Raw genomic sequence first — 19351 nt, 5'->3', positions numbered from 1 at the left:
CGCGAGGAGGCGAGAACTAACTATCCAACGATCTGTCTAACGCCATTTGTTTCTGATTTTCCACAGGGGCTCCAGTGTACATCTCGAATCCACACTTTTTCCAGTCCGACACTGAGTTGCTGGACGCCGTCGAGGGCCTTGAGCCGAATCAGGAGCAGCACGAAACGTTCTTCAAAATTCAGCCTGTAAGTATTCGCTGGCGGATGTCGCCTTTCTTGACACAGCCACAGTTTTAACGTTCTCATCCCCTTCGTTCATCAACAGACATTGGGTGTCCCGCTCGAGGGTCAGGTGCGTGTACAGCTGAATCTTCTAGTCGAGCAGGCACCGCACATCATCGCTACCAAAGACTTCCGAGACTTCGTGTTTCCCATCATGTGGCTCGAAGAGGTAACTAAAAACGATCTCCAATCACTGACAACGATGACTAATACGAGACGCTTTCGGTTTCTCCCAACCCTTCAGGGTGTCAGTGAACTAACGCCACCGATCCGGAGATGGATCTACCTGGCAACGGTCTTTGCACCGACCGCTCTGCCGATCCTTTCGTACGGAATGATCATCTTCGGTACGTTCGTGTTGATCTACGTGTTCGTGCGGACGTACAAGAACTTTTTCTTCTCCGATGAACCGACGGCCTCGGAATTGCTGGAACTGGGACGCCGCTCGTTGCGCCGTGGTAGCCATCTGATCGGTAACGTACAGCAACGTGCTCTGCACAGTCGCGAACGACACAGTCTGCTGCCATCTATCGATCCTACCAGTCCGCCGGATGTCGTCGCGAATGCGCTCTCGGGACATCAGCACCAGCACCACCAGCACAACAACAACCATATCGTGCACAATCACAATCTGCTGCACGGCTACCATCATCTGTACCTTCAACCCAAGGACCAAAGTCTACTGAGCGAAGACAACACACCGGCCTAGTGTGTCGTGGCCAACGCCGTTCATCTCTTCTTCCTCTTTCCCCTTCTCACTCTCTAGAATGCTGCCACTGATTTCGGTTCGGTTCGATACTGAGACTGTTACTATTACGAGTACATTCGGCGAGTGTCCGTATACCGTTCATCTGCCCCAAAAGAATGGCATACCTCCAGTGGGCTGCAGTTTGCAGCTCTGCATCATTTCATCCAGTCTGCACTCCAAGCTACTTAGTTACTAGGATACTAACTAACGGCCATTCGTAGAGTGCCTTTCGACTCTCGCTATCCGCCCTATCGAGAACTATAATTACCTCCTAGCTATCAAGGTTGTGCCTCGTCTTTTGTATCCCCGCCACGGTTCATTCCTTAGTGCATAGCGGTTGGCGCTCGGACTGACTAGTAGTTCGTGGCGGGGAATGGCGACTCTTTTCAAAACCCCTTTAGATAGCGATTAGACGGGATGTGGTAGAAGGAAATTTGAGGTAGCAGCCTTTTTGGGTAGAGAAAGTTTCCAAACCCCCCGGGGGCGAAACGTTTGTTTGTGTGTAAGCGTAGCGTAGCGAAGTAAGAAGGAACATAAAAGACACACACAATTTGCTCAATTGATAAGGCCACCCAGCAACAAGTGCGCATCGCTAGTGTACGCTCATACGGAGACACCACCACATTACACCATGCATCGTCGTCAGTCATTTCATTCGTTTTTAAGTTCCACGCTAGCTCCTACGCCTTATGAACTAGCTTGTAAATAAGATTTAGCCAAAGTGAACAAAAAATATGGTGGGAAAAAGTGAAACAAATTCTGCCCGATAGGGAAGCATGGTTAAAACGAGAATTCTCTGGACATGTTGTTTGTGTAGGTCCGTCCGTAAGGTAAAAGAGAAACCGGTCCCCTGGAAGGGAAGGGGGTAGCCGAGAAGTGCGAGAACCCCACCGGTTCAGCGCACAACAGAGTGGCACTGGTGATGAGCAAGAACAGTAGAGATGTAAGCGTTCTGTTTTAAGGTATAGACACTAGGAAGATCTATTTCTCATCGACTGAGCATATAGAAAGGGCAGTGTGTAGATAGGGAGGAGAGATATACGTTTTATTATTATTCAGTTTAAAATAAATTCTTTTCTTTTCGCTTTTTAAACCGTGGTGGTTTTGAATCTGGTCAGACTGTTTGGTTTCAACGGGCTCTGGCCGCGCCTTTTGATGCTGCAGGCACGCTGTGTTGTTCGGGTCTTTTGATGTTCCAGGGCCGTAGCAGAACAGCTGTTTCCAAACTTATGCCACCAGCTAGAGCCAGCCTAGGGACAGCTGGCGATGTCGGCGATGTTACCGAAAGCACCGAACGTTAATTAATCCGAATACCGAGATGGAAGACGAGGGGCACGCTAGTGAGTGATCGAGGGATTTATGAAAATCCCATCATCACCGATCGACAATTAAGTAATTAGATTCTAACGAACCAATCGCGCGAGACACGGCACCGCAGCACCGCTTCCAATCACCCCGGAGGCACGTGGCATGCCAGAGACCGGAGCACGATCTGGAGTGTAACCTTTTGGCGTTTGTTTTGCCGTTTGTCTGGTGCACTAATTACCCTGGACAACGTGCGGTCGTAGTCACAGGTTCAAGAACATCGCTTCACAGTCTCCCAGGCGTCGAGCGCTAGGACGGGATTGGTAGGAGATGACAGGAGAGCGTAATTAAGTGGTCGCCTAGCGACTAGCTGCTGCTGCTGCTAGACCACGATGACTCGACGCCATGATTAGCCCCGAGACCAGTTTTCCGATTCTAATTCCTTGTTGTTTACGCCGGCTTTTCGTCACCTCTTAGGTCACTCGCGGGGTGGACAGTTTGCGGCCAATCCGGTGCTGTGCTTACGTGCGGCGGGACATGTGACGTGGTCCGGGTCCGGTGAATGCCCCTTTGTACGATACGCAAACACAAGGTTAAGGTTAGCAGGAAACTTATGAATGAACGGACACGTCATCGCCGTTCTACAATCAATCATCTGTTCCAACTAGTGACCTCCTAGTGGAATAGGTGATAGAGTGCACGAGGTAATCTTCTTTTCCAAATCATTACATCGCCCCCCTGGCTCCCATGCTTACAATGTAGTCAATCGGTTACCACTGCACGTATGTGGGTCACATGTTGTCGATAAAGCAGCAAGACGATCATCGGATCGATCGAAGTGATCGAACTAACGAATAAATTTGTTCGCACGCCCGGAGCGAATGAATATTCAACGGATTCATACAGCATTTACATTCGCGTATGTTCCGTCCGGTTGAGTAAGATTTGTGGCTGTGTTTTGCTCCCATCGTTAGTCTAATTAATGAAACGGTCAAGCATAGCAATGAACGCCCGGGGATAATGATGGAGTAAACTAATGGAATATTTATACTATCGTCACTTCAATCGATGGAAAAATTATGGTGTTCAAAAAGACCACCCGCGCACGGAGACTGTAAATTAGTCACTGGAATGTTTCTTTCCCTTTCGTGCATTAAGACAAACAACACGGACAAACAGACACGTTCGATGGAGAGTTATAGTAAGGGAAAGGGCAGTTTTGTCCCTTCGTTTGTTGATGGGTTTTTTTTTGGTAGATGTATAATTCAATTAAACATATTCTCATTTTCGCAAAAAACCGAAAAAAACAGTGGCTACCCTAGAGATAAAACATATTTACGCGCATTAACAAGTCAGGGAAAACGGGATTGGAGGAATAGTGACCCGGGCAATAAGCCTAGGGGGAAGGGTCTGATCGAGTAAAGGAGGAAACCTTAAAGCTACACTGTCTTGCTCTTGCACATTGCGTCCGCTGTGTGTCCATCCGTTATCGGTATCTTTCGGTTTGTTTTCGGCTCCTTTTCCATCTCCTAAAATAAAGATTTCTTCCGTGTGCTTCACGAAACGATACGAATAAGTTAAAATCAGCCGGACCGAACCGGAGCTCAACTGTAACCGTGGTGCGTGTTGCGTGTGGATTTACAGCTGGAACTGATGCAAAGAGCTGTGATAATCGGGTCGCATGCCATGCCCGTACCGACTGGCCGCTCTACTCGATAGCGTATCGTTGCCGTTCATGTGGTGCGCCCTGAAAAATCGAAGAACAACAAAAGCGTTACTCATTGTCGGCTGCAAACCGGGGTGCTTCGGGACTTACATATGAGGTGGCGCTACCAGTAAAACCGGCTGCAGATTGAGCGATTTCCTTGAGCCCGCGATGCTAACCGCATCCGTCACGTACGCGTTATTGATCTCTCCTAAAAGTGGGAAGTGGAACGAGATGTAAAAGTGCAGTCCAGGAAGAGGCTTCCGTTTGCCATTCATATTCGCAGGCCAACCTTTATACGTACTGCTTTGATACTGCGGTTCCGGTTGCAGGCGCACATGTCGTGTCGCAAGAATGAACGAAAGAGTCGCCAGGATGAATCCATCAATGCAAGCTGCATCAGGGGAAAAGGAAGTTATTTAAAATGCACTCCGAACGACCACTTCAAACATACCAATTATTGCCAACGGATAAGCCCAGCGCATACTGCAGAGACCAACTTCAAATCGGTTCGATTCCGGTCCGCAAACCTTACGGAACTCATCCGAGTTCCATCCGAACGGGAACGACACGCAAGCAATTACCATGCACAGTGCTGTTGGAAGGGGAATAGAATGGAAGAAAAAAATATTATAGACTCCGTCACCAATTTAAAAAAAACACTGCGCATAATATTCGCTCAATCGACCGCTCTTTGCACAATCCGCACAACTCATCCGTGTGCACGATCTACAAAGTTCCGTGAGAAGAACGGCACCGTTTGACATTTTCAAAGTAACGGTGGGGCATGGCGGTACCACATACTAACCAGCAGACAGCAGAAGCCATATTGAGTAAGCCACAAGCCCCGCGGTAGCTCCCGGTACCAGGGAGCACTCCCACACGTGCCCTCGAGCCCTGTTTGCCTCCTGCAGAGCACACAATCGTATCAGCTGACAGCAGGAAATGGCTTCAGAGATTCGCACCGATCGCGAAACAATACCATAAATTGCGGAACCATCAGATAAACCACCGGCCACAGCCGCTGGTTACACATTACGTGCTCACACTCTCGATCCCACCGTAACTGCTGGCACTGGCCACTGGAAGCGCAATAAGTGAGTTCTTTTCTGCTTTGTGGAGCATGCATGCTGTGAATTTGCATATATTACCCCCTTATGGTTCAGCCCCAAGTCGACCAAGGCGCCACTCTAGTGTGTGTGGTTTAATGGTTCCCAAAAACGTTATAAAAGTACATTTCTCCCGCTCGGTAGCCTCGGAATGGTGAGATTCGTACCGTAAAAAAGGAAAACAAATCCAACGCGACGCGAGGTAAGCATTAAAACGGCTCACTTTCCTACCGGACAATCATAAAACATATAGGAAAGGGTTCAAGTGGCCTCGTGTCTTATGTGTGTGCACACCGGGGTGGGGTACCACTTACCAACCACGCTTGACATTCAAGTGACTGCCACCGGAAGCGAATGGTAAAGTGCTGCTGGGTGTGTAGCGCATCGTCCGCTTTAATGGCATTTCGTCGCCAAATCTCCCGGCCACAAAGTGCACAATTAGCCTACGATCGTAAGCGTCAGCGCCCGCGTCAGCGTAGAGTAGAAAGTTGTGCGCAGCCAGCAGCTAGCCTACACCGTGGACTGTCCGTGGTATTTAATAAAATAGTTTTCGATGAGCAAATGAAGGAAAGTGTCCGCCACTAATTTGAAACAATCTAGTCACCGTCATCGTAAAGTCATCTTTGCGTTCCGCTCATCTGCGAAACGGTCTGTGATTGTAACGCAGGCAACAATCGGACTGGCCTGGCCTGCGCTAGTTAGTGCGCTGGCGTAGAAAATGTCGCTCCGAGAAAGTGTAGTGCCACTCCAACAGGAGATCTCGCTGCTCGGATCGATCCGCTAGTCAATAAAAAAAAAAAAGGCAGGAACAGAATGGCGAACACGCGAGTTTTGGGTATGCATTAGACCCGATCCATAGCGACCACAGCAGTGCTACACTTTCTTGCTCTGTGGTTGTGTTACGTCACGTTATTTTTCTTTCATTTTTCTCCTTCTCCCCGGCACTGGCAGGATGCACGCAATACCGGTAATAATGTACCATAACTGGTGGCTCCCAAAAACCTTGTTTGCCATTTCGGCAGCAGCACTGGGTCACCAATGGCGTGAAAGAAGTGATGACGAAGAAAGCGAAAAGGTGGTGGTCCGAAAGCTCTTATGTACCACCAGAGTATGCCAGGGTCCTCTCGCTACCCCACGCCAGGATTATGATCAATAAGATTCGATCAGAGGACGGAGCGGGAGGTGATGGCAAATGGCAAATTGGTCGCGTAATTTTTTTCGGTACGCGCAACGGTACAAATGGATGATTTGTTTCGTCTCACCACGTGGTACGCATTTTTTGGACCGATTCAAACCTCCCCTGGTGCCCGAATTGACTCAGTAACGTTTCGATTGCCCATTATTACCAACACCATAAATGGACCCCCTCGGGCCAGAGGAGTGCATTATGGTTTTATTACTCAAAAAGGCTTTATGTTTGCACACTCGCGATCGTTAGAGTAATAGCGGCATCATCCATTACGAAGCTCGAGATGAGCGCAACCACACCAGGGCGCAACTGCGACTCCGATTGATTGGCCAGAGAAAAACCGACAAAATGGCAAACCTACATCAACCTCCCGGCTCTGTTGAATGGGTTTGAACCATAATTTTACTTTCAAATCAACTTTCACTCGCTGGGTGCCAGCAGCGCCTTGACATTGTCTAGGACGAACCAGAAACCGGAGCAGGGAAACCTGGTGTCAACAAACTGGTCAACTGGTGGCCATCCTGTAAGGCTCCCGCACAACGTTGGCAAGCGAAACTCGTTTTTGCCCGCACGGCCAGTATTCCGAAACCAGTCCGCCAGGAAAGGTCATTCATTTCCTCCCGTGGGCCTACGGAAATCCGAATCTAGATCTGTGGCATTCGTGGGCGGACGGCAGCAGCTCTCAGCGGGAAACGGGAAATCGAACCCCCTTTTCGCCGCCACCACAACCACCACCAGCGAAGGCTTTCATTTTCCACGGCGACCAACCGGGCCACCAACACGAGTCTTTTTCGAGCAACATAAAATGGTCGATCGATCGATGCTGCTGCGAAGAGAGCGCAAGAGAAGCATGCACGAGTGTGACAATGACCTACTTCCTGTCGTCCACGTCCCGGGGCCTTTCTCTCACCAAGCAGCCTCCTTCTGCCTGCCGGACGGCGTTCCATTGCGGGCGAGTTGGAATGGAGTCGCTTCAACCGCCAGCATATGGTACTCCAATCGTGGAGCAGCAGCTGAAGCCCGGTGCTCGATGTTCGATCATTTCTCTTTCTGTTCCGGAATGGCTGCTTTCTTTTGCTGCGACCATCGATATCGTAAACCGGTTTGGGTTGTAGAGTAGAGTAGATGATAGGTTGCGCTTCGATCGTCATCTCCAAGCCCTGATGATTGGCCTTCAAAACGGTGGGACCTCATCGCCATCGCACAAGTGGCTCTCCTTGCCAGCGAGGAACTGAACTTGAAGCTTTGCAATGATACCGCCCTCGAACGTACGCTCGATCATTTTCCTTTCGTTTCTTTCGTTGAAAAGGTTCAAAATGCGGCCCTTTCGCATAGAGAGGCGGATCTGATGCGTGCAGTGCACTGCACAATAACTATTTCCTTTCTAATGATCTACCCTCTTGTGTCTTGCGCGCGCAATAGACTCAGCGGGGTATCTTGAAGCTATTAAGCGGGAAAAAATGAAGCCATCGAAGCCAACGGGTTATCGATCGAGTGCTCGAACTCTTGCTCTCAAAAGACCCTTATCCCAAGCCTCGCTAATTGTGCAAAAATACTCCTTCAGGTCGCTCGATTGTGCTTCAAATTTTCACAGTTTCCGGCCTGGCACTTCCATCTTTAGGTCGCAGATTCCGAAACTGCCCCGACTGCGACGCTAATGAACTTTTCGTTGCCGTTCCTCTCTCTCTCTCTCTCTCTCTCTCTCTCTCTCCACTCTACTGTTCCGGTGCCTGGGCTGGTTGCTGGGAAACCGGGAACCTTTCGTCAACATTTTTGGCGAGTGCCGGGGTTTTATTTTTCCCACAAATTAACGCACCACCGACTGGAGCGAAATTCCTGGCCAACAATGTTCAAGTGCCAAGTGGCCATCACGCAACGTGATGTGCTCACTAGGCGTGGTGCGTGAGGCCACACTGTTACGGAGTAGAACCAGGTGCGATCCTCGCCCCGCACACTCACCGGAAAGCATCTGCATCCAGCCGCAGAGGTGGAACACGGTCGTCGACTTCATGAATACCATGAGCAGCAGGCAGCAGATCGCTAGGATGGACGTGGCCACGGCAAGGCCACAAAATACGGTCGCGACCTGTAAAAGAACGAGCGGAGGATTAGTATTTACTGCATTTCGGTGCCAAGAAGCTGTTCCCAGGGCGGGAGAGAGAACAATACTTGGGGAATTAACGGGAATTGCTCACCTGAAAGGCAATGGATTGCATCTCGAGTAGCTCCTCCAGCTTACCGCTGCAGCTATCGTTGAGTTCATCCTTCTGACAGATCTGCCACAGCCCGAGACGACCACCGGTATCGGAATCGGAGTCACCAACCCATTCTGCAGGAAAAGAGGAGAGCAAAACGCACGCGATCAGTTGTTAGCTTCGGTAAAGAAACCCAAATTATGCTCCAACACCTTCCTCCCTCGCTTCTCACTAACGCCACTCAACGCGCTTGCATCACATACAATCCATTTGCTTCGCACCATTACCCCTTGGTGTGTCAATGGAACCGCCAACTGCCGCTTCCCCCCCGCACAGCACCAGCACCGGCAGCAGTGCGAGCAAAACCAATCGTTCACCAACAGAGAAGACAGTTAAATAACAGCGTGGCAGCGTCGTTGCCACCAGAACGAATCCGAAATCTTATGCTTCTGGTCTCTTGTTGCCACAGCTAATGGCATAATGTTTTGAATCGGACCGGCAAATCGGTCACTGACTGACTGGCGTCACTAGTACACCGGGCAAATGCACTCCACTAGAAGTCACGTCCTGCAAAGGTCCCCTTCCCCGGAAGGGTCATGCAAGTTCGTGATGGCGCAGAACGCAAATCGCAGCCCAGGTAGCGGCATTATGTTTAAACCAACCAATTGTTCACTCGAAAGGCGAAAGAAATGGCTCAGCGGTGATTGCGTAAAGCGTGCAGTGCACCAATCTATGAGTCAGACTCCAGCAGAAGGCCAGGAACTCGTGCGCACACAGTTCTCGCCCTTCGCCAAGCAACTGGAACTGTGTGTGATGGTGCGGTGCTTGCATAAGTTACAGAGAGTTGGGCTGCTGCTGCTGCAGAATCATTATGGCAGTAAATTTGAATTTGGCATTTTGATTTGGAGCGCGCGCGAGCTCCCGCAAATTAGCAATATTTGTAACTGTACTGCCTCTAGCCGTACCTCACAACAGCACACATCTCATTAATCAATAATCTGATGATCATCGAAATAGTTTAGCCAATTTTCGATCGCTCGATCGTAACCAAACAACAAACAATGATTTAGTGTGCCACGAGGAAAAGATTCTCGATGAACGGGAGCATCAATTTTGCTTCGATAGAAAATCATAAATTTGCCTCAAATTTGAGGTTATGTGGAACAGCCAACAGGTGATTATGATTGATTACAGCATGGCGAGGCAATCCCTTGCTTCCCCTCCGATCGCCTCGCCTGGCAGCGAAGTTGAATAACGATGCGCGCTGATCATCATCCCGCGGCAGATGATACGATTCCCCCCACCACCAAATTCATAATGAATCTTCATCAAACATGCAAATCACGTTCTCCGACCAACGGTGATCCCCATGCGGTCGAATGGAATGGAAGAAAAAGGGTGGAAAAAGTCGGAAAATTAGCCACCAATTCCATCGCTTGCGTCGGCCTCCCCCGCGGTTTGTCGCGCTGCATGCATGCAAAGTGTTTATTACTCCCTTTTTGGAGGGGAGGGGAGGGGGTGGGTTCACTTCCAAATTAGCGCCACAAGTGTGAGCTCCGACGGTGCAATCGATTCCGTTTCGTCTTAATCAGATGACGAATTACCATTGGGTGGAAAAAGGGGAAACGAGGTGGGCCAATTGGGTACAAATTCAAAAGGCGAACGGTGCCGATGGTTTTGCAAATGCCAGATGCGATCACAGCTGCTCGATCACACCTTCGATTGCGATCCTCAATTACTCCCCAAAAAAACGGAGGGGTGCCAGGGCAACGGTGGTAGGGTGGTCGGGGGGTGCGGCAAACTTTTACTTTCCGGTCACGGGGTGCCACATTATTGCATCATCGCGATCGCGCTTTTCTTGGTTTTCTCTCTCGTTTTCCTTCCTCCGCTGTTTTTGCGAAAAAATCCCCTAGCCAAGAAAGGCGAGAAAATTGTGCTGGGCCTCTCACTAGCGATCGTGATCATTATGATTATTATTATGATTAATCTGGCGCATTATTTCCTCACTGAAAGTACATTGCGGTACGCCAGAAAGAGAGAGAGGTTCATCGAGAGTTACTTTCTGTGCATTTTCCCCCGCGAACCGAACCACAAGAAGAAGTGATCGTTACGATCTCTTGTCGCCCCGGTACACCCTTTTACTCCTGTCAAACCATTTAGCGGAAGTTTTAATGAGCTTGCGAAAACATCGACCAATTGTTGGCGACTGCCACTGCGCAATGTGTTGCGCGACGAAAACGGTGCGGCTCGAGCCACGATTCCATTCCCCATTCCGTGCCCGAGCTATACACGTGCCACGTACGGCAGTCGTTTTGAAAACAAATGGCAGGTGAGAAGGTCACCTGTAGTGGCCACCTGTACGCTGACCATCAACGCAATGTGAGCGATGTGCAGGCCGGTGAGAACAGGCGACCGTACGGCTCTTCTGTGTGTGACCCAACGGTAAATTGAATCTAAAGAAGAAAAAAAACGCCCCACAGCTTCCCAGCTGCCAGTGACCCACACCCCGAATTGCTCCACCGGCGTATCACTAGTGCAGCATCTGGCGTTTAAACTATCCATTGTCTTTGGATCCGTTATTATTGGATTGTTAGGGCCAAGAGTGCAAACGGAATCTTCAATGAGTTCAAGAACGCAACCGCGCCCCCCGTGTGGAACCGCGTGCGGGAGTCGCGGAACATAAAACTCATTCAGTCGAATCCTAAGGAAACCCTTTCGTGCCGCGGCACCAAGGTTCGTTGTGCTGCCGGTGGTGGCAAAAGTGGCATTAAAAGATCATTTGCAGAGCGCAGTCGTTAGCGGTCGCTGCTCATCGGTAATTGATGATTTGTGCTCCCTGCTTACCTTGCGTTAACTGTTATTTAACCTTCTTGCCACTCGCATGTGTGCCTGTGTTTGTTAATGGAACACACGAGCACCCTGCTTTCTCTTGATTTTACTTTGTAATTGCCATTCGATTAATATGTTTTCCGATCGATTCAAACCATTAAACACGCGCTTACAAATTGACTTCATAATTAACTCTTTAGATTTAATGATTATATCAGTTTGATTAACAACTTACACTTTGTACAGCATTGTGCAATTGTACTTCAAATTGTCCAACATTGGTATAAATTTGGTTAGAAAAATATTTAAAAATCAGTTTGTCGTTGATAATCCAATCAGAAGAAAGCATTCATAGATTAGATATCATAAATCTATTGGTGGTTTAAGTTTAAACTTACTCAAGCAGAAGCAGCAGAAAATGAACTGCAATTAGTTTTATGAAGCAAAAGATTTTTCCTTGTTTTACCCTGATTTAATCATGGTTGGCAGTTTTAATTCCATGTTTGTTTTGCGTAAATTAAAAAAATTAATAAACTTGGTTTGTTGTGGATTAATTTAGAACATCTTTGTATTAGGTGCCTTAAATGCTTCCTTCATAGACTTAGAAGCGGAGATTTAACGTTTCAGGAACAGAACGTTGGGGCAATGATAACATCCAGTGTTTAAAGGAATGCTGCACCACCGGAAACTGGTCAAACTGTTGGTGGAGAATGTTATATTCAATGACTGATCTATTTAACGCAAGCTCTGTCTAGAAATCGGTATAAAACGGGATTACCGACATGATAAACTTTTTTTTTCAACATGATGAAGCTCGACCACGTGTTGCAAAAGCGCTCAAAAACTATTATTTGGGATGGGAAGATTCCACGTTATATATAATTGATCTTTCTGAATACAACTTGAATGGATGCTTGAAAATGTGATCGGCAGCACAGCAACTAATACTTTATGAAAATATCGAAAAATGTGTAGTTGCTTCAAATGCTCCAAAAAGATGAGAGTTCTTTTGACATGGAAGTCGAAAATTTGGTTTTGAAAATAAATGGTTTTTGATGAGCCAAAAAAAAAGCATAAATTAATTCAGCGACCTGATATAATTAGTTAGTAGCTATCGCATATAGCAATAATTGCTGAGCAAATTCTGTGCAACAATTTGTTGAACAATACTAATAAATATTTCAAACGCAGTTATAAGCTATTAGCCTTATCTATTCCTTTATTTCAAAGATAGTTTATCCTACATGTCTGTTGTGTAACAAAAATATACTGATTTGTATTTTTCAGTTGACTCATCACGTTGCTAGGATGGGCACAGGATAAAGTACCTTTTCAAAGACACGCCAACCAAAATATGATGCTATGGATGCAGTTTGTGACAAATCTTAACCCCAAAGTAGAACCAAATTCTTGAAAAGTTGTAATTTAACATGACATTCATTTGAAAAAATTAAGTATAATGGTTTCTTCACAAAACCCATCCACCCCCCTTCAAGCGTCCCTTAGTTGTCACTATCAGGAGCGCTTCGGCTGAAAAACTATTGATAATGAACCATGTTTTTTCTTATTTTCAACATACCAATCAATTGTAAAAGGCTGTAGATAACTTTTTACCAGATAAAAACGACCTAAAATTCCTCAAAACTGACGATTGTTTCCATCTTCTTTTTTTTCTCAACATTGAAAACAGCTTTCTCAGCTTTCTTGGTGACACATTTACCGTGCTTCGTTCTCCAACAAAATAAACCGAGCTGTGGTGCTGTATCACCGCCGTCGTTTTAAGGTCGCCCTCGGTCGAGGTGAAAATGTCGCACGTCGTACCGATACCGGCAGGAAGTGATTGTCGTGCCCTAGTTACCGGATGGGGTGCGGTCGGTTAACACCGGCAAACAATAACACCGGCGATAGCCGCCATGCTGTGCGTCTCGGTATCGATATTCTGCTTCCAACAACTTACCCGGTGTGACGAAGGCAACAACACTGATGATCGCGTAGCAGATACTGAAGATGGCCCACAGGACGGCGATCGCTTTCGAGTTCCGGATGTAGTTGGTGGCGTACATGTGGCTCGAGTCAACGTACTCAATTTTCGTCCCCATTGTGAAGATGATTGTGGCTACTCCTTCCGCTGCTGCTGCTGCTGTTGCTGTTTATGTCCTACAACTCTCTTGTCCCGGGTGAACTGTATTTATATTTTGATGCAAAAACGTAACTGACACGCACTCGTTAACTGTCGGCTGGTTCACGGCAAAAGGCAAAGGAAGGGAACAAAAATTAACAAAACAACGATCAACAAAACATGCGGCACAGTTGACACCACGGAAAAACACTAACGGTTCACTCTCACTCCGGCGTTGCGACGTATCATCTGCACGGCTCTGAAATGACACCGTGCCATGGACGTTGCCGGTGCTCACTCGCTCGCCGGTGGTACCATAATTTTCACTTCAAGCGGGCTGCCGAAGCAGAAAAACGTAGACACGACGTCCACGACACTGTTTCGCGCCACCAGCGGCAACGACAGTTCTTCTCAATTACTTGGCCACAGGAGGTGACCAACGGCGGAGCTACGAATACCACAACGGTGACGACAACGGCCGACGCCTTGTGGTGTTGATGTCTGTTGAAAGCAAATATGGCGTCAGTAAAGTGATCGTTGCGAAAAAAGCGTCTGTGCTTAGGTCGCACTATCACGACGATCCCATTTTTCGAAAGCTCTCGTTTTGTGATCCACCGTCAAAGTGATGCATGATACTCACCGGCAAGTATCGTGTGTCGCCGCGGTACTCTAGCCCAGCGGATTAGACAAAAATATGATACGGAAGCTAAAGTTCCCCCTTTCATATTTCATCTACTTTCGAAACCAAAAACATGGACCACCAAAGCGACTGACAAATATCTCATCAACACCTCCACGCTTTACGTCGCAAGCCGTTGGATCGTTTGTTGATATAATTCTCACTTCCGATCGCCATGTGGCCGCAGCCTGCGTATGTTTTAACTTTTAACACAAAACGATTACCTCTTTGGCGCCGAATTCCACTTCTCCCTCGCTCACAGGGCCACTCGTGCCAATCATGTAATTTATGTAATCAAAATCAAATCAATGGCAGATTACCGAGAGAAGGGAGAAAGGGATACCGACGCGAGATGGGAGTGGAATCTTTCGCTTTCCACGTAAATTTCCGCTTGCAGCATGCAGCTTGCGAAGGGCTGAAAAATCGTCTAAATGCTTCCCCATACGGCCGTGGATGGCTGGCGGGCGGGCGGGCGGGCTGCGATTGGTGCAGATAAACAATAACCACTGAATGCTTGCGAGAAGGATGGGTGGCGGATGGTGGATTGTGTTTGTGCGGAAACAAACGATCCACGGTGAGATCACCCACGGTTACATGATTATTGGAAACAATGTTTTCGCGGTTACCATTCACTACAAATCGCTTTTCACTTATCGGCTCACTCTTCAGTTCGTGGTTTAGGGTCTCCCAGTGAATCTCCTCTTCACGTATTTCTCTCTCTCTATCTATCTCTTCGGCTTGTTAACCTTATTCGTCTTAAATGATTGGCCAAGAAATCCGAAAAGTACATTCCATCAAAGCCAACCAACCAACGAGCGGCAAACACTCGAACATAATAAAATTATTACAAACTGGAAATATCACTCGATCGTAAATTCTCACTCCGGCAGAGACCATCTGTTGCACGAGAGTTCGTAGCTTCACGCTCGTTGAAGTCTTTCGTCCGGGTCGCTGCGCATCTTGCGTAACCTTTACAACATACCGAGCTGCTGCTACCAGACAAGCATGAAGTGAAGCATTCATCATTAACACCACACCACAACAGACCGTATACGGCTGATAGTTCATCATCATCATCTTCTTATGCTTATGATGCGCCGAGGGTACCATCGCCTGAACGCCCTCAATGATCGTGTTCGGTAGATCGCTACCTGTCGCCCGGGATGAGCGTGTAAACTAGGCACTACCGATACGCAGTTCCCTCTTTATTTTTTTTGCTCGCGCATCTTGAAACCGCAGGTTCTCTTCTATTTGACCTCGTTTCCAGCAAAACCCCAAAGGGGAGACCACAGCACGACACGACGCGACGCGATGGTGGTGGAGACTATCTTCCGCGCCACGTTACCGATCTCTCTAGTATTTCTCGCTCTCTCTCTCTCGCTCTCTGTGTAGAGGTATACAGAGTGCTACTGTCGCTGTCAATTTGATTAATGGACTCCAGCACTCCGAATCTAGGAATCTCCCGAATCCACGAAAGCCACGATCGTGCCTTTCCCCCAAAAAACACCGAACATTGGGTGCTTCTTTCGAAAGCGCCATTTGTTTACATTCTCCCAATCCAATCAATTCGCTGTTCGATCGATCGTAGCAGCCGTTCGATTGATGAGTGTATGTGCGAGAAGTTCACCGCATTAATGCCACCAACACGATCTTCAACTCGATCTTCTCATTGCAACAGCACACAGGAGAACGTGTCGCATGCCTCTTGCTTGCTGGAGCGGGGAAGAGCAGCAAAAGTCAAAATGGCATAGAGCTAACGTACGATCGCTGCTCTGTGGTCCACGACTCGCTGGCGCTGAGCAGCAGAGAAGGTACATGGCAGGGCAGGGCAGGGCAGGTGGTTCTTCTTCAGGTTCCTCCTTTCTACCAGCTCTATGCCAGCCCATGATCATCAGGTCAGGAACGAGCGACACAAAGAGCCAAGAGTGGAGAAGCGAGACACCGCGATGGCGTCGTCATGCGATCACATGCACTTGGGGGCGCTGAGAACCGGCCGCACCATCATCTCCTGCTGATCATCAACGAAGAGCTTCATGATTCATGCTTCGCGGAGAATGGATTCCACAGCACGGAGAGCATTCGGGATTCCGACTACAAGCTGAACTCCGTGAAGCGTATAAATGCGTCAGCTTTAAATCGATTGAAATCTCGAGTTTTTGTAAGAAACTAAGATAATAAGCGGGGTTGTCGCTTGGCATATTGGTGGCCGTTTCTGCCGTTTCCCAAGGCCGCGGCAAGGGGTTTGAAGGTGTTCCACTCGATTTGTTGTCACTATCGCCATCCCTTACCGTATAAGGAATGCATTTTTATCCTTTCGTGAAAGCAACTCTACGCACTTCTTGGCGTGGCGCATTCTGAGTGACTTTAACCAGTAACCCGTGAAGGACGAATTCTGGTGTTCTGCGTTGTATGATCGTCGATATTAGCGCGTCCATCCATCCATCCATCCATCCGGCAACACCAACAACAACGGGTTAACGGCAACGAGGGGTACGAATGTTGAAATTTCCATTTCCGTTGCAACAGGCGGACGGGGTGTTGTTCCCACGGAATAAGCAAAAAGAGCCAAAACACCACACGCTTTTATGGCGCCATTCTTCCCCGTACGGCCTCGATTCTTGGGTGGCCCCCTGCCGATGCTCTGACCTGCTTGCCTGCCCGCTTGGTGGCTCACCGTGGTGTTTCCGTGTTTTTTAAAGGTTTTCCTCGCGTTTGCAAATCACGCATACCGCAGAGAACGGGCGGGTGCGCCACTTTTGGGCTCCTAATTTACTGCATCTCGATGATGCGTACCGTTACCGCGGCCTGGCGGGAAGGAGATTCTTTTCATACGGATTTAACACACTTTTCCAGTCGGCCAAGTCCGGCGTGGATCGATTTCACTCGTCTTCCCGTACGGGCTGGCCGATCATGAACCGTTGGGGCCGCAGAGGGGGGCGAAGAAGAGCGCGATCTCTTGTAGTGATCTATGCGATTCGTTCATGTGTTTCTCGGGATCGTGTGGATCGCATTAGCATCGGCGGTAAGTAAGAGTTGTTAAAATTCATCACATGAAACGACGACGCGATCGCAAAGAACGAAAACAACGATCATCAGCACCAATTCCAGTACTAACACTACTTGCACAGGACACTAACACACCCGGACACTGCCGTGTAAGAACACACGTCTTCCGAGGATCGAAAGCGCAAGAGAACGGGCGATCGACGAACGGCTAAGGCAGGTAAGGGATAATGGACACCTCTTGTGGAAGTGGAACGTACGATCACGACGACGAAACCTTCAGCGATTTCAGCAAACGTTGCAACGAACCTTCTTAATGATCTGAGCAAGACGACGGTGACCCGATCGACACGGCTTCTCGTATGAAACTGAAACCTCCGGCTTAGCCACCATTGCCCACTCTTCCACGGAGCGCTACCAGCGATCGCGGTGAACGTTTATGCTGTGCAGTCACATAAGGTGAGGATCATAAAAAAAAACCCAAACGCCTTTCTCTCTCTCGTATTTCTGACTCTCTCGCTGGTCCGGCTGAAGATCGCAGACACCAACACAAGCGAGCGTGATCTGTGAACGCAAGATTTTCAAATAATTTACCAACCGTGCAGAATCTGTTTGATGAGATGTAGAGTTCAATTTAAAAGGTGGTTTTTATTCACCGTGGAAATAACAGTACACAAAATATCGTAAAGCTTTCCGAAAAGATATTCTCCTACTATACCCTGAGCTTCATTGGCTGTGACTTTGTGAAATGGATGCAAATCGGCTGTGCATAGCGCATGGCGAACGACGGTTGGATTCTAAATCACATTTTTTGGTCTTTTCTATGCTTGAGCTGCCTTCTTGAAGCGATTGCGCGTAACATCAACATCGTTTGCAGATTGCTTTCCAGCGGGAGACATGGGAGATAAAGAGAAGGAAGAACAATGGTGCACAACAGAGGGATCTCGCCCGGATCGCCACTCAGTTACTCGATATCGTCGTAATGTATAAAGGAATGTACGGTCGCTCCGCTGGCTTCCAGCTTCTTTCTTCCACCGAGCTGCGTCAGCTCTAGAATGACGAGATTGCGCTCGACGACACCCCCGAGCTGCTGTACCAGCAAATTCGCGGCCGTCATCGTTCCACCGGTGGCCAACAGATCGTCGATGATCAACACCTTCTGACCGGCCGTTATGCTGCCCTGCTGTATCTCGAATACATCCTGCCAGAAATGAAAAAGAACGAATTGAATCGGTTGCCTTCGCACGGCAAGAGTCCACGCCTACCGTTCCGTACTCCAGCTCGTACTCCTGGCGAGCGCAGGTTCCCGGCAGTTTACCCTTCTTGCGTATCGGAACCGATGCGATTCCCAGTTCGGCCGCTATCAGTAAACTGAACAGAAAGCCGCGCGCTTCCAGTCCAACGATCACCTGCACATCGGGACAGTTCTCGCGAACGTACGCCAGCAGCACGCTCTTGATGGCCTTACAAACCTCCCCATTCCGGAGTGCCGTGAAGATGTCCCTAAAAAGAGGAAACGATGGATAAGTTCTGTGCACTTCGATAGAACCCAACCGTGAATACTTACTTGAAGAGGATGCCTTTTTTGGGAAAGTCCGGGTACTCTCCGATGTGTTTTTTTATCAGCTCCACATTTGCACTTTGGTCGCTAGACATTGTTGCGCTCTACCGGCGTGTGCTAGGGACAATGGAATGATTACGGCTCTCTGTATCGCGCGATCAAAATAGCTCACCAGCAAGCAACAGCATCCCAACAACGACCAGCGTGTAAATTTTGATAACGAGGAGGGTGGGCGATTAGGAAAATAGGCGAGGCGGCAGCCGGTGTTTACCAATTTGATCGGAAGCGGTTTAGTGGGATGTTCTCTCAAGCGTGTGGTCGCACCCTAGCAAGTTCAGCACTTCAACAGCATCCGCAGCACGTTCGTCACGATTTGAAACGTTCGTTTGGGCGAAAAATCAAAGTTTTCTTGGAGGACTAGGTGGACTTGCTTAATTTTTCCAAAAGAGTTTGCCAAATGGGCCGAGTTTTTAACTCTTATACTCACAAATGCAATTATATAGATTCTTAAGGAGTTTCTGTTTAGTTTTTGGTATCATCATCACCCAGCATACCACAGAGCACCGTTATGTACCGCATTAACTTAAAGAACTACGAAACGAAAAGTATACGAATTATTAGAGGAGATCACTAGCTTATCGCCAGCAAGGATTTGGATGCTTTCAAGCTGTTTTCCTTGTTGTCGGTG

At 48.2% G+C, this 19351-nt stretch overlaps 3 protein-coding genes across 7 annotated transcripts in view; 1 reads left to right on the top strand and 2 right to left on the bottom strand.

The window, feature by feature from the left end:
* The window catches only part of LOC126577435 (lysosome membrane protein 2), a 42481-nt gene extending 40419 nt beyond the window's left edge, over positions 1-2062 (top strand). Inside the window, exons 9-11 of the mRNA XM_050239056.1 lie at positions 67-185; positions 265-390; positions 466-2062. Coding sequence (XP_050095013.1) covers positions 67-185; positions 265-390; positions 466-930 — 710 coding nt within the window. The 3' untranslated portion in view covers positions 931-2062. The remainder of the gene's footprint in view (positions 1-66; positions 186-264; positions 391-465) is intronic.
* Positions 2063-3476: 1414 nt separating this feature from the next.
* LOC126575363 (LHFPL tetraspan subfamily member 3 protein) lies at positions 3477-17457 on the bottom strand. Of its 5 annotated transcripts, none has more exons than XM_050236014.1 (8): positions 17412-17457; positions 13259-13538; positions 8473-8606; positions 8237-8363; positions 4434-4574; positions 4272-4373; positions 4091-4190; positions 3477-4021 (listed from the first exon to the last, which is right to left on the bottom strand). In XM_050236014.1, exons 2-8 carry the CDS (start codon positions 13398-13400, stop codon positions 3913-3915), a joined length of 855 nt encoding a protein of 284 aa, XP_050091971.1. In that variant the 5' UTR covers positions 13401-13538; positions 17412-17457; the 3' UTR covers positions 3477-3912. The 5 variants fall into 5 exon arrangements, with proteins under 5 accessions (XP_050091971.1, XP_050091976.1, XP_050091972.1 ...); XM_050236019.1 differs by having other exon boundaries at positions 4284-4373; XM_050236015.1 differs by having other exon boundaries at positions 17341-17432.
* A 252-nt stretch (positions 17458-17709) lies between these two features.
* On the bottom strand, positions 17710-18961 carry LOC126574809 (adenine phosphoribosyltransferase). The gene is made up of 4 exons (XM_050235193.1): positions 18836-18961; positions 18670-18780; positions 18368-18605; positions 17710-18303 (listed from the first exon to the last, which is right to left on the bottom strand). The coding sequence occupies exons 2-4, from the start codon at positions 18756-18758 to the stop codon at positions 18067-18069; spliced, it is 564 nt and encodes a 187-aa protein (XP_050091150.1). The 5' UTR covers positions 18759-18780; positions 18836-18961; the 3' UTR covers positions 17710-18066.
* Positions 18962-19351: the final 390 nt, after the last annotated feature.

This window comes from Anopheles aquasalis, chromosome 3, assembly GCF_943734665.1.
Source record: "Anopheles aquasalis chromosome 3, idAnoAquaMG_Q_19, whole genome shotgun sequence".
Classification (NCBI taxonomy): domain Eukaryota; kingdom Metazoa; phylum Arthropoda; class Insecta; order Diptera; family Culicidae; genus Anopheles; species Anopheles aquasalis.
The sequence above is the reverse complement of the archived record's forward strand: the minus strand, read 5'-3'. Positions and strand labels throughout refer to the sequence as shown.

What these genes read in the sequence shown, in the direction of transcription:
- LOC126575363 (XM_050236014.1), bottom strand. Translation starts at nt 13,400, where the DNA reads ATGGGGACGAAAATTGAGTACGTTGACTCGAGCCACATGTACGCCACC. An exon ending in TTATCCGTTGGCAATAATTG is followed by an intron (nt 4,374 to 4,433) that starts GTATGTTTGAAG and finishes CCCCTGATGCAG; the next exon opens with CTTGCATTGATGGATTCATC. An exon ending in TCAAAGCAGTACGTATAAAG is followed by an intron (nt 4,191 to 4,271) that starts GTTGGCCTGCGA and finishes TCCCACTTTTAG; the next exon opens with GAGAGATCAATAACGCGTAC.
- LOC126574809 (XM_050235193.1), bottom strand. Translation starts at nt 18,758, where the DNA reads ATGTCTAGCGACCAAAGTGCAAATGTGGAGCTGATAAAAAAACACATC. An exon ending in AAAAAAGGCATCCTCTTCAA is followed by an intron (nt 18,606 to 18,669) that starts GTAAGTATTCAC and finishes TCCTCTTTTTAG; the next exon opens with GGACATCTTCACGGCACTCC. An exon ending in ACGAGCTGGAGTACGGAACG is followed by an intron (nt 18,304 to 18,367) that starts GTAGGCGTGGAC and finishes CATTTCTGGCAG; the next exon opens with GATGTATTCGAGATACAGCA.